The following is a 25,345-nucleotide window of genomic DNA, read 5'->3' as shown; positions in this document are numbered from 1 at the left end:
GGACAGATTTCTGAGGCAGCGTACCAGTTTAATGATCTACAGCAAAATAAAGCAAACTTTGGTGGGGAAAAAAATAATAATTTTTTATTACTATAGTTGTATTTCTCGCAAAAAAATGAAATGAAAAGTAGAAATTGTTGTTCAAAATCGTTCTTTTTCTAGCTCAACTGTCAGCGAATGAAATGCACAGGATTGTGGGAAATCAAAGACAGTGAAGGATTCATCTATGCTGCCTTCAAAAATCGATCAGATGAAGGTATCTCAGGAGACAGGAAGTGAAGGTAACATTGGATTCGGACGTGTCTTGATGCTTTTCTACCTTGAAATGTGTCCTTCGAAGGCAGCATTTTCCAGTTTTCGGACACAAATGCTTACTAATGCAACTTAACCAGGTCTTGCCCCTTTTTTTTACTTGTCATATGACTTGAGCTGGAATTATTTAAATGAGAAATATTGTGGTGTGTATGTTCCTCGAAGAAAACTGAAGACTAATATTGAGGAATTTCATAGAGAGTTCAGAAACAGCGCTTACTGTTACTTCTGTGAAGTTGGTACCGCATGAAATAAAATATCCCCAAAAAGCTGCCAATCGTTTTGTACAGATTTGTAACACAAAAACAATAGTTGTGCTGTTTTTTTATTTTATTGTGTGATGTCACTCTTATCAAAGACAATTTAAAAAATAAACAGAGCAACAAAACATTTGAACATTCTTGATGACAGGCTTAATATGTATTCAATTTTACAATATCATCAGGATTGACTTAAAGTGTCAAAAGTAAGCATTAGGAATGAGTGCACAGAAGTTTGTCCTCTCCACTCACCATGATCTCCATAGCTGACCAGCGTGACGTGCCCCAGTACATGGACATACCATGGTTAATGACATGCGTCATGGCTCTCACTATCTCTGAAACACACATGCACAGACAAAAATATCAGCCAATCTTCTGGAATAGTTTGCTCTAAATCCAGAGAAATTATTTGTGTCTGCTCACCATTAGATGGCGCTATGTACAACTAGATTAGAATGACTTTGGGCTTGTTATTTTCATAAAGTCATTTAAAAAAGGGAATTCCCCGGATGCATATTTTAGACTTATATCATTTAATTTAATAATTAATTTACAGGTCCAGTTGTACATGTGTATTTATTGGAATTCTTTTTATAAAATGATACAGGAACAAGGAACAATGACATTTATGAAAATTATCAAGCAGCATTACAGATAAAATATGTCATGTTTATATTAAGGGCACCTTGAAGGGCAACAAAACAATTCATAAACTAATAAAATCAGATAAACTTAAAGGGATAGTTCACCCAAAAATGAAAATGCTGTCATCATTTACTCGCCCTCAAAGTTGTTCCAAACCTGTTTGAGTTTCTTTCTTCTGTTGAACACAAAAGGAAGATATTTTGAAGATGGACCCCATTGACATCCATATGGAAATTATGGGAAAAATATGAAGTCAAAGTTTCACATCAATTGTTTGGTTACCCATATTCTTCAAAATATATTTTGTGTTCAGGTTTGAAAAAAACATTTATACAGGTTTGAAACAACTCGACGATGAGTAAATGATGACAGGAATTTCATTTTGGGATGAACTAACCCTTTAAATTGGCTTTTTAAACAATGTTTTGTGATTTTGCTGTTGTTTTGTCAGAACATGTTGCTTGTTTTTTTCTGTGAGATCTGGCAACACTGACAGAGTTTCACAAAGTATAAACGCTAATAATGCAAAAGAGCTGAAGCAATTTCACAGATGTCTGATTTAACAGGATTAAACATGAGAAGCATTTCAGCAGCAAACTGACACAGCGGCTCTATATCTCACGAAGCAAGTTGTATTGTACAAAGTACAATCATTTTAAACTTCTCTCAAAGTGTTCTACACATTCTAATGAGAGAAAATATTTCTCTATCATTTACACATTCTTTGTTGTAAGATTCTTCATTCTTAAAGCCACAATATGTAATTTTTCGCTGCTAGAGGGTGCTAATTTAAAACAAAGGCTGGGTGGCGCCTGCTTGATTTATTATGCCACAGACGAATGCTTCCGTTTTTTCATTCATTAATAGGCAACGCATAAAAAAATTGTTATGCCTGGTTAAAATTGGTTATTTCTCTCGATTTAAAGGTATCATGAACTAGAATTTTTATACTGTTGTCTGACGTCAATTTATGATGTTTGCTTAGTTTTTACATTAAAAAAACATCATAATGAATAAGTAATAGGCTATTTTGTACTCTGTTTTTGAGGCTCTCTCCTGAACGCTGGGTTTTTATGGGCATGCAGCAATGAAGACATGGAAGTAAACGCCCACGGCTAGGATTGGATAAGATTTGCATATTTGCATAATGAGCTTCAGCTCCTCTAGCTGTCAGTACATGTGAGGGATTGGTCTGAAAGCGTGTGGGGAAACAGCAACCGGAATGAATCGCCCAGGGCTCGCAAAATGTCTTTATTAAACAAGCACAATGATTTATCTCTCATCCATCCGCATTTGATTGGAATGTTATTTTTTTATTACTTGGCCTACAAGATCGCTGGATATAACCGCAAACAACTTTTAATTTTTAATCCAAAAATCTTACATGTGCCTTTAATTCATATCATTTATGTCATCAGAAACGTTCACAGATGATGCTGTACAGTCCCAGTGTTTAACAGCAATAGCATTCTAAACTACATAACATTCAAAACCAGTCTGTATCTTAGAGAACTGCAGTGCAAATAGCTATCAGTGCTATTTTCTTGGCTGTTTTTACATCATTATCTGATTTGCATAATTCCTTAAGTTAACTAGATGGTAAAAGCACATGCAAATAAACAGCGCCTGGGGCAATTATTTCATACTGAAACCTCACCAGAGAATCACAAATGGGCATCAATGGCTTGTTAACTCAACTTCACCCTAAAGAAAATGCTCATAAATCATGGTCCTTTTTATCCTTTTTAATCAATGACTTATAATAAGGATAATGGTCCAGAAGATGGCCTTTAAGAGGAGATGGGCATATTGAACCTTAACACACTAAGGAAGGTTCTGTACCAGGACAATTGTGCTTTTATCGTCCAGAGGAATTTAATAGAGCAATTTAAACATCCATCTGTGTGCAGACCATCACTTTTTTTTTGACTAACACTCAAAACATGGGCCGAGCTATAAACATTTTTAGTGGTCTTCTAATGGTCTATTTTCAATGGGGCACATCAACTGTTTGGCTACCCATATTCTTCAAAATATAGTCTTTTGTGAAATATCCCTTTAAATTGGCTTATTTAGCCATGTTTTGGGAGTCTTGTTTTTTAATATTAATTTTATCGTCCAGTGGAATTTTATAGAAGTGAGCAGACTGCCATTCTTTTTTTTTATATATAACTTACGCTTATAGAATTGGGTCATACTATAAACTGTAAAATATTTAGTAGTCTTTTAATGGTTTTAACTAGGCCTACTTTAATCACAAACCACTGGTCAGGAAATTAGCAAGAATATTGCACAAATACTTTAATTAAAGTAACTGAGCATGGAATAGCCTTGTTTAAATGTTTAAACTCAGACAGCTTTTACCAGGATGAACAGTCAGTGTTGTTCCACTTAATGTTGATGGGTAGTTTGAGTTTAATGCGAGACAAATCTAGATTCAAATCTGGACTCTGATCAGGCCAAAACATGACTCTGATGGACTTTTTCTCAAGCCACTTATTGGTTGTCATTGCAGTTTGGACATGAGCATTGTCTTATTGAAAAATAAAAGCGGATCATTCCTCTTTACCCTGTAAAAAATGCTGGGTTGTTTTAACCCAATGTTTGGTCAAATATGGACTAACCCAGCAATTGGGTTGTTTTAATCCCACGGTTGGGTTACATATTTGCTTAAGACAACCCAACCGCTGGGTCAAAACAACCCAACTGCTGGGTTAGTCCATCTTTGACCAAACATTGGGTTGTTTTTTACTCAGAATTTTTTAGTGTGTAGATAACGTTTCATTTGTGGGAAGCAAGCCATACTGCAATATTCTCCTGTACTCCAAAGCATTAAATGACTTATCACAACAAATTAGCTCACTAACACATTAACAGCTCTTCCTCAATGCTTCACTGTGGTGGAGATGCATTTATCATTAGATTTCTCACCAGGTTTTCAAAGACTCCGCTCTGGAGCATCACCATGCAACTCGTGTTTCATTATGATTCATCACTCCACACACAACTTCCCGTATTCTGCCAAAAACTTCATTCAGTCTTTGATGTTTTTTCTGAAGCTTCCTATAACGCACCCTGAGATCATTAGTATTTGTTCATATATACTGTACAACGTTTATATATTTGGTTAAATGCTGAAAGGTATTGCCGACATATAGAATTAAAATATGCACAATTTAGAAGTGTAACAACAGTTACAAAACCTTTTTTTAGGTTTTGTAGTAAAAAAAAGCCAAAAGCCATTTTCATTATAAATAAATGTTAATAGTAACATTTTATTGAATGATGACATACACTGCAGGTCCCTTATAGTGAAGTCGACATTTTGCACTGCCCTTGCAATGTAGTAAACCAGGGGTGTCCAGAGTCGGTCCTGGAGGGTCACTGTTCTGCAGAGTTTAGCTTCAACTTGCCTCAACACACCTGCCTAAAAGTTTCTAGTATGCCTATTAAAGGTGTCCTAGAATGAGTTGAAACAATATGTTAAATTATTCTCTGATATCTACATAGAGGGTATGTGGCTTATTTAAGGGCAAAAATTGTCCAGATACAGTTTTACAGGTCCATTTACAACCCTATAAATTGTCCCTATGTAATGCTCTGTTTTTGCCTTATTTGGAAGAGTCATGAATATTAATGTTGAGCTCTGCTCTGATTGGCTTATTTCAGCCGCTCACACAGCAGTTCAGCTGTTCAGCAAAGCGGCTCCTGAGTCCTGACCGTCCTGACAGAACACAGACCGACTGAATGACACTTTAAGCAGAACATCTCAAATGGAGATTGCTAAAATGCAGCCTACTTGTTTATTGGTATTTTCAGATCATCCGTGCCCAAGAAAGAGCTTGCGTGCTTGCGGTTGCCAGATTTCAGTAATTTAAATCCCCCAAACAGAGCTTTTCTGTCAAAAGAAACTTGTATACTATTCGGTGTTTTACCTAAACATGTACAATCTGGCAACCATATGCACGCGAGCTCTCTCTCGCACACGGATGATCTGAAAACACCAATAAACAAGTAATCTGCATGTTCTTATAACTTTCAATCAAATAATCCTGAAAAATGTGCCATGGTTTCCACAAAAAATATTAAGCAGCACAACTGTTTTCAACAGGTAAAATAATGTTTATTGAGCACCTAATCAGCATATGTAGATCAGTAGATTGATTTCTGAAGGATCATGTGACACTGAAGACTGGAGTAATGATGCTGAAAATTCAATTCTGTCATCACAGGAATAAATTACATTTAAAAATATAGGCTATTCAAATAGAAAAGTAATTTAAAATTTAATCATATTTTACTTATTTACAATGTTTACTGTTTGATCGAATAAATTGAGCCTATATGAAAATAAGAGACATCTTTCCAAAACTTTAACATGAACAGTAGTGTATGGTTGCTAGAATGGACAAATACCTATAAGTATTAATGACATCATGTATAATGATAAATAGAAAATAAAAATCATGTATCATGTAATGTCTACAGACAACAGTCTTTGTGTCGTCTTTTGCTTGCAGATGATGTCAGTGTGTACATTTGACAGAGCTCCACTCTGCAGCAAACAGGAACACCATCTGCTCTGACATCCTCAAGGCGTTCTGGGCCATTACCAGCAAAGCCCTTTGTTACTCTTCAACTCTTCTGCTGTGCTTTTGAACAAGAACAGCGAGTACCCGATCTGCTCTAAAACGCCTCCGTCATGAGATTATAAAGCTGCTTTATTGCTTCATCGTTCAGATTTTCATATACAAAGAGCTGCTTTTCTCTGTCTTATCAGAGTTTTGACTCATGGCGCTTCACTGTGGCCATTACTCTGGGTTCTGTCGTGTGTCCACTGACTCTGCGTTTCATCTTCACTACACATGCCACCCGTGAATGATGTCTGTGGGGAGCTCTTCATCTGACAGTGGTGTAGCAGGGCTGCCCTAGTCTCATCAAATGGCACGCCTGAGGACTGCTAACACTGTTCATTGACTGTCTGATCATAGATATACACATATAGGGGTCATTGACAAAGAAAGCTTCAAAAATCTTTTCAAAACGTATGTAATGTTCAAAGAGGGAGTACAACGATCCAATACGAGTTCACCAGTGGAAACTCACAGGTTTAACGGCCATTCCAGTCTATTTTTAATGGGTAGAAGGTTGGAAAAACACGGGTTGCCTGAAATGCAGCATTAGCTCCCTCATGTGTTCTAGTATTTATCAGGTATCTATACTTCTTGGCTGAATCCAAAATCGCTAAACCCTTATTTACTATTCCCTACTTTAGTCCACTAATACAGTTGAAGGAGTAAATGAAAAAGATTGCATGAAGTCGGTTTGTACACTCATTATTGCAGTGCAATGTGGGATTGGACGAGTATAGGCTACTCAATAATGTCCACTATGGTTTCGGACACCACTACAAATGGTTGTCCCCTAAAATAGTGCCTTATTTGATAGCCTGGATTCCAGCCGAATTTAGCCCTGCCCACAACAATGGACGGGCAAATCAGTCTGGACTTGATCCGTTGTGGAATAATTATGCCCAAACAGAAACTGTTCGGACCAATCAAATTGTCAGAGTGGGCTTTATACGATGATTGACAGATAACGCAACGTAATCATCCACGTCACCAAAGGGCGCTTGGGTTAAAGTTGTTCTAATCCTAAATGGAGAACTTGTTCGTATATGCATTCACCTTTACTATGAATGCGATGCGTTTGTGTAAGAAAAATATCCATATTTATATAATAAATATAACTGCTGCAACATGACGTCGGATGTAGTTTAACTGTTTTGAATGGCGAGAAGCGTTACACTTATTAATATAACTTCAATTGTGTTTATCAGAAAGAAGAAAGTCATACACCTATGATGACTTGAGGGTGAGTAAATTATAGGGTAATTTTCATCTTAAAATGAACTAATCCTTTAATGCTAAATTTTACTGCTGCTGCTGGTTGAGAAATCAATTTTCTTTATTTTGTGGGTTTATGCCACCTATTGTAAAGGCATGAATTAGTCGAAGGTGATCAATTGTTTCACACTCGTTGAGAAAGCACATTCCGCTTCGCTGTATTGCACTGCGTCAGTGTGAAAGGGCCTTAACTCTGGTCAGTTTCTTGTCTAAGTGGGAAGATCATAGGCCAATGTGAACAAATCCTGTGAGATCAGGGTAGCTGACTGCATGAATGTGAGAAACAAAATAACTTGAGAAGGAAAATAGAGAAGGTGAAAAAAACAGGAGAATAGAAAACAGAAGCCAAATTTACCTCAGTACATAATGAAAATGAAAGCCCACACCCACTCGCTAATTACGAACTCGCTCAGTACGAATGAAAAGAAATGTGAACGTGTGGGTGAGAAAGGAGGAGAAAAAACCAAGTAAACGTCAGCGAAGCACAACAATACATCTGTTCAAGAAAAGAGAGAGCAAGACAGAAACACAGGAAACCAAAGGCAAATCAGTGAGAAGAAAAATGAATGGTTCTTCAGCAAAACATCCTAGGCCTAAAGCTTCTTCTCACAAGAGATTGTGAACTCTAGCTCAGTTCTGCTGTATCTCGAAGAACATTCGAACCCTGAAGTATTAATCTAATGTAATGTGATGTGAATGTCTGGGGTTTCTGCAGTGCGTAGGCTGCAGCGTGCATGTGCTCAAGTGTCCCCTCAGATTTTCGAGACAATTTTTGATTGCAGTTTCCCAATAAATCAAGGGGAATGCTTGTTGTAGACAAAAGATAATGTAGGTTAAAAAAAAGCCACAAAAATAAACAACACTTGGTCTGGAAACTCACCATTGACAGCTCAATCCGAGGGGTGGGATAAACGGTTGTCTTTCAAACTCCCTCTGCAGGCGATAGGATAGCTACACCAACCAGAGCAACGAAGGTGAAACGGAGCTCGTTGATAGATTAAACTTTCGCTTTATACGGTCAGCAAAACTCAGAACACATCTTCCCTTTTTAAGAATGACTTCAGTGCCGTTCTTTGTTCTTTTCTCAGAGAAAAGCTTAACTCCAAGTCTTCCAGAGTCGTGGTCAAAGCTGATTAGAAAGACCGCCGTTCGTCAGTTTCTGTGTTTAGAAGCACGCAAACACAACTCAGCCGTCTTCATTATGGCCCCGCCCACCGACTCTATACACGATGTGATTGACCCGACAAGAGTTTAGGCGAATACAGCTCAGAAGGGTATTGAAAGTTCCTAGACGACACTCGCAGGCAGATTAGATTTGCTGCCGCTAGGGCGCGTCTAGATTTCTAGGCTAAAGTTTTATGCATAATTTTATGATTCATTCTAATATGCTGATTTGGGGCTCAAAAAATATTTCTGATCATTATCATTGTTGTGCTGGTTATTTTTGTTGAAACTGTGATCATTTTTTTTGGTTTAGGATTCTTTGATGAATAAAAAAGTTAAAAAGAACAGCATTTATTTGGCATAAAATGGATAGAATATACAGTTTGTACAGTATAAAGACCATTACGCCTATGGAATGTCCCCGTAAAACCACCAAAACCGTGTGTGTTTGTCCGTGTGTAAAACAGGATGTAAGATGCTATTTCCATACATCTCATGAAGCAGCGTTTTTCACACTGTTATCCTAATCCCAGTCTAACCTATCTCTCAGTCTCTTTCAATTTCTGTGGCACTGCAGCGCTCAGGAAATCTACTTCTTACACACTCTCTCCATCACCAAATCTGCCTCTCTCTCTCTCTCTCTCGCTCTCTCTCTCGCTCTCTCTCTCTCTCTCTCTCTCTCTCTCTCTCTCTCTCTCTCTCTCTCTCTCTCTCTCTCTCTCTCTCTCTCTCTCTCTCTCTCTCTCTCTCTCTCTCTCTCTCTCGGGGGATTATACGTAGAGTTGCACATGTTGTGCATTGTGTATTTTTAAGCAGCTCTTTCCCTGCTTTGTCTCCAAACTCTAAACCAAAAAACTTCATTTTATTTGATTTTCAGATTTAGCTCACTTCTATGGACAAATTTGTTAGTAAACCCACACACACCTGATTTCTGTCATTACTTAAGGATTTTTGCTGTCTGCATGAGCGAGTCTTATCAACACGTAAACACATTTTACATCAGGGTTACAAGCCAGAAAAGTAATGCATAGACTTCCTAGAGTCTGAGGATAATCTCAAGAGGACTCTCCATACAGATCAGAGCTTCAGAGCCACTGCTGCGCTAAAGCAGAAGATCTATCAAAGTAAAACGTTTAATCGTCATTCTACCATCAAGACTGGATTGATTTGAATCCAAATTGTGCAGTGTGTTCTTGGCACATGCAGTTTAATCCTCATGGGAAGATAATAGGGTATTTTAATAAAAGAACATTTTGAACTGAGAACAAATTTTACTACCCATGTTCTCTCTGGAGACTTGTTTATGTGTTTGCTCCATGCTGTCACTGAGCTTTGTGAGAAAGACATAAGATCAACATTGTGACGCTGGTGCAGATATATTGGTGCTGTACATATGGGCTTCAAAGAATGTTCAAAAAAAAATATACATACATGCAGATAAGGTCATCAAGATTTAGGGCACTATTCTAATGATCTAAGTCTTAAGTAAATGGGATGCACTGAATCCACTCAATCCGCAGCAGGCACAAGGTCCAAAAGGGTTGTCCCTTAAAGGGTTAGTTTATAATTACTTACCCTAATGTCGTTCGACACCTGTAAAACATCTTGGGAACACAGTTTAAGATATTTTATATTAAGTCCTAGAGCTTTCTAGTCCTCCATTGAATGGTATACTGTCCCTTTCCAGAAAGGAAATAAAACATCATCAAAGTAGTCCATATGTGACATCAGTTTGTTAGCTAGAATCTCTTGAAGCATCGAAAATACATTTTGGTCCAAAAACAAAAACAAAAACTACTACTTTATTCAGCATTATCTGTCTTCTCTTCCGGGTCTTCTCTTCCGGTTTGAACGGTTATGAATCAGCGTATTAATTCATGATTCGGATCGCATGTCAAACTGCCAAACTGCTGAAATCACGTGACATTGAATCCGAATCATGACTCAATACACTGATTCATGTCCGTTTGTTTGCGGATTGAAAACAAACCCAGAAGAGAAGGCAATTATTGACAGAATTTTAATTTTTAGGTGTACTAACCCTTTAATGAGTCATGGGTGTGTTTTGGCCGTAATGTGTAATAAACCAATCAGAGTCTCTTCTCCCAATCCCTTTATAAGCCAGTTTCACTGGCACCATGGCGGAATCGCTATTAATCACTATCGCTATTTACATGGCTGAACGCTTCTCCGGAAAGGAATCCTTTTATTTGTAATACGAAAAAAGGTTTGTGTGCTGCTGCGCTTCCCTGTGTGTGTAATAAGAAGTGTACGCACGTTGTGCACCCGCCTATAGGCGCATATTACTAATGTGCTCTTTAATATCACAAAAAAATACTAACCATTGACTTTAGACCAGTTTTTTTGTTGTCAGTAAATGGCGCAGCCGTTTTCAATGTACCTGAACACACCTCTTTTTCAGACTAGCTGAAAACGAGTCTATGGGTGAACAGATGGACGTGAGTGCATGATAACAGTGTTGGGCTGAAACTAGCAAAAAAAACACAAGCGTCCCGCCTGGCATCGCATTGTGCCGGGTGTAGGATAGGGCCCTTAATTATAATGTTAATTTCGGTGCTCTATAGACTTTCAGTGCATTAGTGTTATTGTGATTTTTGTTTGCTTTTTACAAACTGAGGGGCATAATTAGTTTCTGTAATATTTTAAAAATGTTATGGATGCTGGTAATAGAGCATAACTTATATTGAAGCACGGTTGGATACCACACATATAAACATACAAAGTCTCTCAGAGATCATTCAAAGATCTCTTTTAGGTCACATTCATAGCTTAATGACTAAAGAATTACTCCATAATGCACTCACGGTCTGTAACATTGGTTGCTGTTTTAATAAACACCAAAAACACATCTGTGTTTATTAGTGTTCATCTGATATTGTAGACTAAGCACTGATTGTTTTCACAGACCTCAAAAGACCTGTTTGTGCTAGTCATCCACATCAGTCTACTGTAGAGATATTAAAGCCACAAATCAAAATCATACAGCACTGTCTCTCTTTCACACCACCACACACACACAAATCAAATCAAGCTATCATATGACACAACATGCAGCACAGAATGACTAATACCTTACAAAACATTACTGTGGTGGTACCAGGATGATTTTTAAATATGACAGAGTTTAGTATTATAAGTAATGATTAGGCAAAATTCTGTTGGGCCCTGTCTGAAATGGCACCCTTCATATGCACTTTCAGTCTTGTGGACTTACTTGTTAAGTCTATAAGGACATAGGGTGTCATTTTAGGAACAGAAGGGTGCTCGTGAGCTCAATGAAAACTCAATGAAATTGGGAATTACCTTGAATTATTGACAAACCACTAGTTTTAAGGGACAAAATACAGAAATCAGCTTTGTGGATGAAGTTTGCTGATGTTTTCGGATTTTCAGGTAAGATTTTAAACAAATTCAGTTAATGTAAGTCATGCCCTGAGGTAAATGTTCAGGCTGCAGACTTAGCAACGATTGTATTTAATTGAACAGTACAATCATGACATATAGACATTATCTTAATTTCATAATCTACTTCATAATAAGAAGTAGATTAATTTTATATATATATATATATAGAGAGAGAGAGAGAGAGAGAGAGAGGGGGAGAGAGAGAGAGGGAGAGAGAGAGAGAGAGAGAATACAGTTCGAATAAATGACTATTATGTTTGTTAGACTGTGTTCTTTTGTGTTGTCATTATGCGTTTTTGTATATATCAACCACCCCCCAGGATAGTGGGGGTCACGAGTCAATGGCAACAGAATTTTGGAGGTCATAGTCTGAAAAGTTTGGGAACCCCTAAAGCACCTATCAGCGCTATAAAAAATCTTTTGTGCAATGGAAAGTTTCTTTGGATATTATAGGTTCCTCATAGACTGGGTAAACCGGCCTGATCTGCCGGCGATTTGATTTCATCCTGCAACTCAGTCTGGAAACCTGTACATTCATTTCTACTGCTTCTGTTACACTTTTGCGGGAACCAATCACAGACTGACTTATCCACCTGGCGCGCTATTGGCGGGTTTAACACGATGACAGATAGAGAAGTGATGGGTTGTTGCCCATTGATCATGCCTCTTGTGGTCTGATTTGTTGAAGGACTATCCAATTGCGTACAGAGTAATTTGAATAATACTCGTTTATCACGCCTCTTGTGCAGTAGAAAATACAGAGCAGACTCCCCAGACCAATGTTCAATTTTAAATTGAGCTTGGTCTGGTGATTAGCCCAACAAGGTTCCTCATGGAACCATACACGTCATCGAAGAACCATTTAAGAACAATGTGCACGTCCGGTGTGCGATACCTGTGAGTTGTCGAGACACGGGTGCTTCTTGTCCGGTGTGCGACCCCCTTTAAAGGTTTTTTTTGGACTGGAGCAATGAAGGGAGGGGTGTGTTTAGTTCAAATATCAATAGTGTTTCTCAGAAATCGCTTACTGCACCTTTAATTCACCTTTAAAGTTTGTTTTATTCAGCTATAAAAAATCAACTTTAACTAACTTGCTCAGCAAGACTCTTTCAAACTGTTGCTCCAGCATGTCAGTAAAGAGAAAACCTGCAGATTTATGCTAATGACCGCTATAGCTGCTCTTGCGACAATGCTATTGCTTTATGAATTGCCTCTAACTTATTTCAGAATTCAGTGATGCACAAAATTGAGCTAGCAATGCTAGAAGTATCTGCGTAATGACTTGCTTAGAGGCCAAAGCCTCACCTACCCTCCATAGGTGTGTTACTGTCAGGGCGATTGGCGAAAACCACATCCACATATTCCAGCTGTAACCTCTGCAAAGAACCCCTCAGACCTACAGAGAGAAAGAGAGGGAATATGTAAGAGCATTTGCATGCTTTTGTTGTAGTGAGAGTTTGATTTGTGAAAGCAAACTGCACCTAAAACCGCTATAAGATGGTCTGGGGAACGAAATACATTAATCAAATAATGACTTAAAGGAAGTGTATGTAAGATTGTGGGCAAAACTGGTACTGCAGGTGTATCCCCTCTCCCCCTTCCCCCTGACTCGAGGTTGCCAGATCGGCTGCAGGATCATCAGGAACGTTTGTAGCTGCAGCTGTGGTAACTAGAGCAAAGCTGGCATCCCGAATGCTGCAACACTACTGACTTTGTGATTGGTCGATAGGTGGAGGGCGGAGCTTCAGCCCAAAACATGTCAACATCAACATCAGTTGAGGGCTACAACAACAACTTAAAAATGACAATATCCTGGCCGAACTGTTCTCAGTGCTATAAGTATTTGAAATAAACTTGATTTCTTAATGTCTGATGACAAATCAGGGCCGTTTTATGATTCATTGAAATACATTTCTTACATACAGTTCCTTGAAATGTTGGTCTCTCCCTCACACAGAACTATTGTATGGCTTCAGAACACTTGGGATATGGACCACATTTATAATACTTTTATTGGGGTGTTTTGTCTTTTACTCAAACAGTGTAAATATTATGTTTAATAAATTATATTCTGGTTTATTAAGTGGGAAACAGAATTAGGAGCAACATGAGGGTGAGTGCAGAGAGAATTCATTCAACTATTTTATAAAATAAGAAAGATAAAAAATGAAGACACAAACGTAAATGTAGTTGCCAAACGACTTGCATTCATTCTGAGCTGCTAACTGACAGGCAGAAGTGTGAAAAGAGATGGAGGGATGGGAGGAGAGGAGAGAGGAAACTCAGAGAGGGCAGAAATAGGAACACGTGAGCAGTTGAGAGAAGATTAGAAGAGTGCAGCTTTGCAGGCAAAAGAGGAGAGGAAGAGAAAAAAGATGAGGAAGCAGAGAAAGGATGAATGATTCAGTCTGACTGCCACTTCCTTGTCCCATTCAGAAACACAAAGAGAGAGAGACAGAGAATAAAGACTGAGGGACAGTATATAACATACAGTCAAACCAAAATGTATTCAGACACATTCAGACATTTCTCACATTATCACAGTTTATCCGCTATAGTTGAGAAATCGGTAATAAAATATGACAAGACCTCAGAGTTAAACTGTCAGAATAAATTCATCTTGATAATGCCGGATAACTTTGAGAGAAATCTATGTAATGGACTACATTTAACCAATCAGCTGTCAGCTGTTAAATTTTAATAAACAATTAGATAATACCAATTTAGTCCAACCAATTACCAAGCAATGCTTCATTTTGTTCAGTCTGTTTTGTAAAAGGTCGAATTCAAAATTACAGAAAAAACACTTACACAAAACATGGTAAAATGTCTGATTAATTTTGGTCCCAATTCTTTAAAAAAAAAAGATTATTTGCTGGTAGTCCACTGTATGAAGAATTTTTGGGTATAATATGTCACAGTTTATTTTTGCCATCCTTACATAAATGGACTAGTGTCCTGCACCCACTAATAAAAAATCTGGTGTCTGAATAATTTGTGATTTGACTCACTGTAGCCTATAATTGACAATATTATGTTACTATATTATGTAGATATAATATATCTTTATTTTAGTATATTTATTGACTAGTGATCATTTCTGTATTGTCCAATATTAGGTTAAAAATGATGATGATTGTCCTGATTTGGGTGATACTGGAAGTAAATAATACCAGGGCTTATTTTAAACTTGAAGGCTTTTAAAAATTAAAGACTGGAGTTAACTATCAATACTATTGTAAACCAAGATGTATAATATCATTAAATTAGTTATCAATCATAAAAATAATATGTATTTGTTGGTATACAATTCTATATGATTGACCAAATTTGGTAATCCCTTATACGTATTGGTGCTGTTTCGGACTGTTTGAATGATTTTGATTACTGGATCACTGAAAACTTTCCCAGAGTTTAACGGCTTAAAATGGCCTGATTTTATATATATATATATATATATATATATATATATATATATATATATATATATATATATATATATATATATATATATATTCATTAAATAATATATATATTCATTAAATAATAAAAGTTTCCATATATATATATATATATATATATATATATATATATATATATATATATATATATATATATATATATATATATATATATATATATATATATATGGAAACTTTAATTATTTAATGAATATACATTTTCTTTTTAAAAATCTTTTGTAACATAAATTATATATTTGATATAAAGATGGATATAAAATGATAACATGCATTATATATTTCTACATATGATATAAAAATATATATATTTCTTGTTTCTCCATTCTTGTTTCTCCAAGAACCTCACAAACATCTGTTTTGTGAAATATTTTGCTTGAAAAGTGCTGTGTTTCTTTTAAATGAATGCAACTTGATTTGACATTTTGTTATTTAATGCAATGGCATTCAAACTTTTTTTAAACGTTGTAACACTTTGGCAAAACTGTTATGCTTTACAGTCATGCCAATAAATCTTGGATGAGAGAGAAAGAGAGAAAGCAAACACCAGGTGTGTTGAAACAAAGTCAGATAGCTTTCAGGTGATCAAATGCTGACGTGATTAAATTAATCTGACAGATAAACCGCACACCCATTCATCACAAAAACACTGTAATCCAGCCAATCTCAGACTCATTAATCTGCCCCTTGCTCACCGAGTGCGCCCTCGCATCCGCCACGGCTCTAATCAGTCAGAATTTTCTGGGTTTGTGGAGGAGATATTCTTAGCAGGGAGTTTTTTAAAGGATAAACAGACGTTTCTTTCTAGCCCACAAACAATGTCAAACACGAGCTAACGAGAAGGGAAGAGAGAAGTGAGCCAGGAAGGAAACTACACACAAGTGATAAACTTATTAAATTTATCACGAGTGATAAAAATAACTTGGAAAATGGGATGGAGGGGGGATGAGTGAAGTATGCAAATTATTCAATTAGTTTCATAAAATAAAAACTCAAGCTGTATTTTTCTCAAGCTGAAAGTGATACAGAAATAACATTACAGATATTAAACTCTCTTAAAATCTGTCGTCTGCCTCCATCTCATAGGAATATAGTAATAGAGCAGAGATAAATCAGAATATTATTACATGTAGATTTCCATTCAAATAAAGCTTCTAATCTGAAACACTCCACATAATTACATGCTGTGAATACAGCATAAATATGTTAAAATAAAAATTAAATTACAAAATAAATGAAAAGCCTTATAGGTTTTAAAAAGTTAACAAATGGCAGCTAAATCTGTATGCGATCAAAAAAAAAAGTTTTGTATAGTTTCCAGAAGAAATATCTAAATATAATTAAAACAAGATGAATTTATTTGAGATGCAAAATTTGCCAAGGGGGTAAGAAAACCATAAACAAACAAATAAATAATTCTTCCTCTGCTTCTCATTTGAATGTATATTGTCCATCTTACTGGAAATTATATTTGGAAGTGTAATAAAAGTGAATGGTTTCTGTGTGTCCGTATACATACTGCAATTGAATCATTGCCTTGGCTTGCATGTGTTCTCTGTAAAATAATTTCCCAAGAACGACGCAGAGAGAAAGAGAGCGAGAGAATCTCACACTGTTAAGAATGAATGTTGGTGTGGGTGCTGAGCTTTTATTAGGAACAAGGCCACACACAGTCTACTGCAGTGAACGAGAAAAAAAAAATCAATAAAGGAGAAGGCAATGAGAAAGAAAAGAAGAAAAGGGGTTCAGGTCAATTACAAATGACGGGGGGATTAGAAGAAAGAAGAAGAATATCTACCTTCAATAATGTGCTTCCTCGAGAGCCCACGCTCTGTCTCTGCCCTAAAGAAAGAAAGAAAGAAAGAAAGAAAGAAAGAAAGAAAGAAAGAAAGAAAGAAAGAAAGAAAGACAAATGCCTAAATTTTAAGGAGAAAATAAGAGTATAGTTGTTACTAATATAATGAATAGAGTAGACAGACAGACAGACAGACAGACAGATAGACGTAGGAAGATAGATAGATAGATAGATAGATAGATAGATAGATAGATAGATAGATAGATAGATAGATAGATAGATAGATAGATAGATAGATAGATAGATAGATAGATAGATAGATAGATAGATAGATAGATAGATAGATAGATAGATAGATAGATAGATAGATAGGTGATTGTATTCACTCCACTACTTACTTTCCTCCCCAATACAGTTTAGTAGTGATGACCAGACTGGATCTCCTATACACACACACACAGATTATGGATTATGTGTGAAGGCAGTGGTTTTATACATTTACTCGGTGAAATTAATGAATGGGATTCCCCCTTAAAGGAGTCATGAACTGCATTGTTTTGTAACGTTTCCTGGAGTGCACTTATATAATTATGATTGTTACATCAAAATTTGTTATAATTTGTCCTGATTTTAGCCCCTGATTTAAACGCTCTGTTTGAAGGGCGTATCTGCTGTGAGATTTCAGTGTAAATGCCCATTTCTGTGATTGGCTGACATCTTTGCATTTCATCATGATTAACAGTGCAAACACAGTGCAAATAAGAGATTTGTTTATTAATATGGGAGTTTTGGTTAATGGGAGTCCAAAACTCAGTCACCGATAAAACTTGTGCTGTTTGATTGACAGCTCCAGTGATTGAAAAGGGAGCGTTCTTTCTATATATATAATTTAATCACAGTTTATATAACAGATTATTTTCATCCTACTAAAAGAAACAATGTGACAATTTAGTCACTGATTTTCTGACACAGAGACAAAGAACATCTGACTGTACATGAATCATTACATATCAGAATTCACTGGCCACAGATCAGGCATTAGAATTAACATGGTGACTTATGTTACAGAGTTTTATATATATATATATATATATATATATATATATATATATATATATATATATATATATATATATATATGTGTGTGTGTGTGTGTGTGTGTGTGTGTGTGTGTGTGTGTGTGTGTGTGTGTGACGTGTATCTCACTTGCTAATGATGCTTTGTTAAATAATCACACTGGAAGATGATTGGATCCAACAGGGATTAACAGGGCTTCCTATTGGCTACCTGCTTCTCTTTGATGGGTGCGCTCTTTGTTGCACTTATCAGTTTATGTGTGTAAGGTCAGCGCACCAGCACGAGGAGTGTGGAATATGCTGGAATACATCAACTCACTTGGTGTTATAATGTGTTTTCAGGGAATAAACTGATGGGAGAAGATTTCTTGAAGCACAAGCTTTATAGATACACAACACGACGCAGAGAAGAAGAGAGACTAGTTACGTTGGTGCCGTGACCCGGGTGGGAGTGAGGTTCAGGGGGGTGAGTGTAACGGAGGCCAGCTAGTAGTCACTGTGCGAGTAAATTTCAAAAGACATTCTAGTGACTGACGTTAGATGTTGCAGCCTTTAGCCTTCTTGTTAGTGTGTCCATCTCTCATGCTGGCGGATCCGGGTTCGAGCGGGGCAGTTAGAACAGGACGGGTTACACTTGCGATGGCATTACTATCCAGTCCATGTCATAAACATTTTACCAAAGAATCTACAATGAAATGTACTGAATACAAATAAATAATGCTCAACTGAGACCTTTACATTGTTGAAACCACATTCCTAGCATTAGTATCCTTTGGAAAGTAATTTTATTTTTAGTCCTGTGATCCTGTATTGATCTTCTCTCCTCGTCATCTCACTAACACACCAGTGGGCGGGGCCAAAGGCGGTCTTTTACCTATCTGTCATAGATAGGCAGATTCCAGAGTCATTTGCGGGGCTTGCTAACAATAAAAGCTGTTTTTGGACTAAACAGGAAGTTTTCAATCCTGAAATATACAAGATATTCGTATATGATGACCTCAGAAGTTTGAAAATTTGATTTCTCAGTTCATGACCCCTTTAAATAAATGATAATATTAGAGAACTAAGATAAATACCTCCAACACTTCTTCTTGATAATGTTTCCCAGGATTATTTCAGCCCTGTGAATAAGAAAGACACATTTGAGTTTTTATTGTTTTATATGGTACTGTGGGGTGAATGCACTAAACAGCAACTATAGCACTGTGCTATGCCTAATTAAACTTAAAGTTACTGTCATTCTTTTCAGGGCAAACACCTCCTTTGTATGCATGAGTTTTTTTTGTAGAATTTGCAACATTCACAAGTGTCAGCACTATTTGCCTGACAAAGTTAATGTTGAGCTATGGTCACTGTCCACGGAAAGCTGGAGGAAATTTAAAGCTTATTCAAAATAAATCTAAATGTACATTTATAGTGATTATGGCAGCAGTAATTTATCAAATGATGCTCAAAAGCATTACAACCAGACACATATCCAGACTTTTGGCATTTAAAATAGCCAATGTAGGAGCATGATCACAGTGGTGGAGTGACACTGTACAGTCCTAAACAAATATGGCTAATATAGTTTGTTGTATCCTGCGTTACAAGGTACTCAGAACTGTCGTGCAGGTCTAAGAATTGTCCCATTTAAAAGGAAGTGTATGTAAGATTGTGGCCAAAACTGGTACTGCAGGTGTATCCCCTCTCCCCCTTCCCCCTGAGTCGAGGTTGCCAGAGAGGCTCCAGGATCAGCAGGAACGTTTGTAGCTGCAGCTGTGGTAACTAGAGCAGAGCTGGCAACCCGGATGCTGCAACACTACTGACTTTCTGATTGGTCGATAGGTGGAGGGCGGAGCTTCAGGCCAAAACACAACATGACAACATCAACATCAGCTGAGGGCTGCAAAAACAACTTTTAAATGACAATATCCTGGCCGGACTACTGTTGTCAGTGATTTAAGTATTTGAAATTAACAAAAAAAATTTAATGTCTAGTGACATATCAGGGCCATTTTATGATTCATTGAAATCCATTTTTACATACAGTTCCTTTAAATTGCATTTAGTACAAAATTTGTGGCCGTTTCCATCACAACCTGAATGCATAATTCCTTTAGTGAATTTGATGCAAAAGCATTGCAGATACTGTGCACAAAAAGGATGATATCAGTGGGTGAAATTGAATCATATTGACTTCCCTTCTTCCATCCCATCTTCTAACAGGTTTAGATAAATCAGCAGGCAAGATGGAAGTTGGGATATGACGTTTACAGACTGGATTATTCATACTATTCATTAAACAGGCTATAGTATGCAATATTTAGAATAGTTAGATGATATGTTAAGGTAGTAAAGTACTCACTTCCCAGCTGAGTAGACCTCTGCAGTGTCAAAGAGGTTGACCCCGTTTTCATAGGCTATAGTCATCAGCTGCTCTGCCACCTGCAAAACACACACACACACACACACACACACACACACACACACACACACACACACACACACACACACACACACACACACACACACAATATATCACCATCAAGCTGTCAATCAGCAATGCAGAGTGCCTAAAAGTGTGTGAAACAGATAATTGAGCGCTCACCTTTCTGAAATCTGCATTGCTTAAATCCACTTCACATGACTCAGCCATGTGAAGCACTTTTGTAACATTCATGTCCATCACACTTCATGACCTAACCGAATTCAGGGCTGAGCTGAATTTGTTTAGTGTTTTTTTGACATATTGTGTTGAACCTTTGTAGAATATATTTCCCATTTGTATTCATGTGGACAGTGCAGTTAGGATAGGCAATGATGGAGATAGGAGGGCCACAAAATACATGTTATTCTAAAAAAAAAAAAAAAAAAAAAAAAACTGTTTATCTTTGTAATCTCTCATCAAAATATAGCTTGCTCTGTCTGTAAATCGATTTTCCTTATCAGCTGATTTCACAGAGCGCTGTTATTTTTCAACCCCTTCCTTCCATCTACTACTTGGCTCCATCCTGGTATTTAATGCCCTCTTGTCACTCTGTAATATAGAAATATGCTATTGCATTGGAATTAACAGCTTCTGACAGCAATTTCATTCTGTACACCACATATAATGCAGAAAAAATAACGCATGCCTTTCTCAACAGATTTCTCGGCAGATTTACAAAGTATAATGGCATTCATGTGCATATTAACACAAGATTATTATTATGCATGGATGCTTGGCAAATATATCCTTTAAAAATTGTGCACATCATTTTATTAATAGTAACACAACAGCTAGCCGTGACGTAGGGCGAGATAAATTAAACTGCCATGCAATATCACAAATATCTAAATATCTTTAAAAACACAGGCTATTAGACACATGAGTCTTCATTATTAATCTGAAATGTGATGCAATGAAATGATGAAACGATTTGTTTTATTGTTGTTTTGTGCAAACAGGGTAGGCGCTCGATGGACATGTTTGATTAAAGAGCATTCTCTTTTGTTGCATCTTGCACATTGCACAGCGTTCTAAAAATGCAATGTTCAAGTTAAAGGTCCCGGTCTTCGCGATTCCATCTTTCAAACTTTAGTTAGTGTGTAATGTTGCTGTTAGAGCATAAATAATACCTGTAAAATTATAAAGCTCAAAGTTCAATGCCAAGCGAGATATTTTATTTAACAGTTGGTTATGACGCAATCGTTCAAAAACAGCTTTTACGGGGCGATATAGTGTAAGATACAAGGTAATGGAGCATATTATGCATTGTCGTGTTTCTTTAGAAACAAACAATGGACAAACATTGGTCAACAATGGCCTTTAAACGCCTCAGATGTAAAGTTATTCACTGTCAAAGTGACTCAAAAATGAATGGGAGTCAATGGGATGCTAACAGCAGGTGATGGCTTGGTTAGCAATGGCCGCCCCTATGGGTGGAATGCTTTCCGAGTGCTAGATTACCCCCTTGCTTGCATCTCCCCGTTATGGTAAGAGGCGGGACCTTTCCGGGCAAAGTGCGCTAAGCTGCTGTCCAATCACAACAAGGGAAGCACTGGCCTAATCAGAAATCGTTACGTATTTCTGAAGGAGGGACTTCATAGAACAAGGAAATCATCAGGCCGTTTTTAGGACAGAGGAAACAGCGCTGTACAGTAAATTGTGTGAAAAATACTGTGTTTTTTTACACGCGAAACATGAACTCAGGTTATATTGCACACTGTAAACATAATCAAGGCTTCGAAAACACGTGAAGAATGGGACCTTTAATATAAAATAACATTTACATGTCTCGAGACCTTGTGTTAATTCCATTCTACCGCCCTGCATCTTGCATTTCATGCACTGTGCTGCTTTTTAATAGTTTTTTTCGTGCAAACATGTCCTATGTTTTTAACCATTGTGCTTGCAGCGTCTTGTAGAGCTGGCCAATTAACCGTAAAAAAAAAAACCGCAATATCGATTTAAACACCCACGCGATCTCATTCCTAAATGACAAAGATTCACCTGTGTCTATTAAACCTTTGACAAAAATCACACTGGAACATTCAAATCTACGTCGTCACTGCGGCTTAGCCAGATAGAGCCGTTGTCATATGTAAAACATGGTTATTTTAAACACACAGTATTATTATTTTTGTGTTAGAAATATTCTTATCATCACAGAAGTACTCTGATAAGTGTATAGTTTTTGTATTAACACTGATGTAAGTGATCAAAATAAAGTAAATCACCTTTTGAAAGTAACATGGCACTTCAAATAACGATTGCATTGACTCCATCAGTACACCAGTAGGTGGCGACAACTGATTGGTTAAAACATTTATTTGCATTGAATCATTCATTCAAGAGATTTGTTCATAAGCGCTGATCCATTTAGTAATGAAAGTATTTATGACTCAATTAAATAATTCAGATTATTGAATAATTTAAAATGGACTGCAGCAAATAACATTTTGTTAGAACCTCTAATTAATTTTATTTAGTTGTTTGTTCAAAATCGTGGGAGAATCGTGATCTCGGTTTGAAAAGTAGATTCTCAGTTTATCCAAAATCAGCTCTACCATCTTGCATAAGACATTGGGCCCTATCATAATCCTGGCGCAATGTTTTTCTACTAGTTTCCACTGCATGAAAAGTGGGATTTTCGTCAGTAAGCGGCACTGTAGATTGTCGTGGAAGATCAGGTTTACGACTGTACACGGCAGTTTGCAGGCGACACCGAAAACTGCCGTGAATTGTCAGAAATTGACGTGGGCCTTGCTTGGCAGTTGTCCCCCCCAAGACCCCCCTTCCCTTAACTCCAGGGGAGGCTTTAACATGTAAATGAACATGCTGTGAGCTATACAAATGCAAATCAGGGTAGCAGGAGTTTTAACCCATGTGACATTTAAAAGGTATTAACTTCCTTCTAAGAAAATCTCTTAGATAGATCAGGCTCAGTATAGCCTAATTGTAAAATCTTAAACTTAAGCTTGAATTTATATATTTGATGAAAGTATTCTAGATTATTTATTGTGTGTCATTTGCAATCAGTCCCCGTGAATTCAGTGCGACTCGCAACTTTGACCAATCATTGCGGTCTCCTGCTAATAAGCGGCGTCATACATCAGCAAACTTTATATATCATATATCATTGCCTGTCAAAATTAACGTGTTAACGCAAATTAATTTTAACGGCACTACATATATATATATATGTGTGTGTGTGTGTGTGTATATATATATATATATATATATATATATATATATATATATATATATATATATATATATATGTGTGTGTGTGTATATATATATATATATATATATATATATATATATATATATATATATATATATATATATATACATATATATATACATATATACATATATACATACAGGGGTTGACATTAACTTGCTCACCGGCCACCGTGGCTGGTGGTTTTCCAAAGTTACTAGTCACTCAGCATTTTCACTGGCCACAATTTTGCTGTTTGGAAATTACATTGTTTATGTTTAAAGTTGACTTTGGCATATATAAATTACTTGATTTTGAATCATTTTACTTTATTTAGAAGATTTAAAACCCTTTCAAACTTTCAAATGCAGAATGACCCCCCAAATCTTGTATATCAGCTGGGATGTGCAGGTGGGCAAGGGGTGGGCAATATAATAGATTATAATAGAATATAATAGGCTAATATGAGAAAGGTAATATGACAGGCTATGAGTTATTTTAGTTAGTGTATAAAATAAATAAAAATTCCGATACTAATACGACACAATGTAATTTATTGAATGTAATTGTCATTGGATACGACTTTCATCGAAAAGAATGTAACAAAATGTGGGCGTGGTCTGTGTTGTGAAATGAAACCACATTAAAAATTCCCTTAAACTGCGTTTGAAACATACAGCAAAGCAGCGACAGAGGAAAACACAGAGCCTGATATTATGCAAACATTTACCAATAATGTGGAACGCGTTTTAAATCTGTTCAGTGGAAAATCCGCTGTGACGAATCTGTCCTCGTCTAACATCTGCTGTAAATCCAGGTAAAACTAGCTGCGTGCACGCGCCCGTCCCCAGATAACATGATCCCCAGTTGATCCGTAACACCGGCGGGAAGAAACAGCTGAATGCAATCAGTGGGCTATCTCGTCAGCTTGCTCAGTTTGCTGCCGATTTTAACGAGCAGTTAACTTTAGTAATCTCCAGGTTGCTGTCCATAGATGATAGGTTGCTTGCTTTGGAGTCGAAAAACTGTGTGGAAGATACTAACTTTAAGAAGAGAAGACGAGTGCCTAAGAGAAGACCAGTCCTAAGATTGCGGTAAGACTGTTATCTAAGCTAAAGTAACCTAAAGTAAAGCTTTTTAAGTAGCACAAGCTGAAATTAGCCTTGTTTTATAAAAGTGTTTTCTTTTTCTGGTCATTTTACAGGAAGCAGTACGCCGTCTTCACAACTTCGTCATAACACTCATTTAATTGTTTTCCAGCTGCATGTAAGACAGAGAGACAGTACGCAGGAGGTAACTTTACAAACATCCAGTTCTTGCATCGCACGCAGAAGCTGTGAAGAGTTCAGCTCGGAGTCGATTGAGAAGAAAGAGGGTAAGATTTATTAGATTGGATCCGTTTTTGGTCAGTGTGACTATTTTTCAGGTGCATTTTACGCAGTACATCGCGCAATACTGATTGTCTTTATTGTTTGTTTTTACAGCTGCTACAAGCAAGAAAGAGTGTGTTAGCTGAGGATGAGGTGGGCCTTTGGAAGTGCGCTACCAGACCTGATGTCTGATGAGGAAGACGGCATAGTTCGCGCGGT

General features: G+C 36.9%; 1 protein-coding gene across 1 annotated transcript in view; it reads right to left on the bottom strand.

Annotated features, from left to right (window-relative positions):
• The window catches only part of kcnab1b (potassium voltage-gated channel subfamily A regulatory beta subunit 1b), a 53,936-nt gene that overhangs the window by 5,596 nt on the left and 22,995 nt on the right, over positions 1–25,345 (bottom strand). The window contains exons 4-9 of the mRNA XM_067452622.1: positions 20,414–20,493; positions 19,143–19,187; positions 17,389–17,433; positions 16,994–17,037; positions 13,026–13,112; positions 825–910 (exon numbers count right to left, since the gene is read on the bottom strand). Coding sequence (XP_067308723.1) covers positions 825–910; positions 13,026–13,112; positions 16,994–17,037; positions 17,389–17,433; positions 19,143–19,187; positions 20,414–20,493 — 387 coding nt within the window. The remainder of the gene's footprint in view (positions 1–824; positions 911–13,025; positions 13,113–16,993; positions 17,038–17,388; positions 17,434–19,142; positions 19,188–20,413; positions 20,494–25,345) is intronic.

Source organism: Pseudorasbora parva, chromosome 9 (genome assembly GCF_024679245.1).
Source record: "Pseudorasbora parva isolate DD20220531a chromosome 9, ASM2467924v1, whole genome shotgun sequence".
NCBI lineage: Eukaryota > Metazoa > Chordata > Actinopteri > Cypriniformes > Gobionidae > Pseudorasbora > Pseudorasbora parva.
Note: the sequence above shows the minus strand (reverse complement) of the source record. Positions and strands in the feature narration are given on the sequence as shown.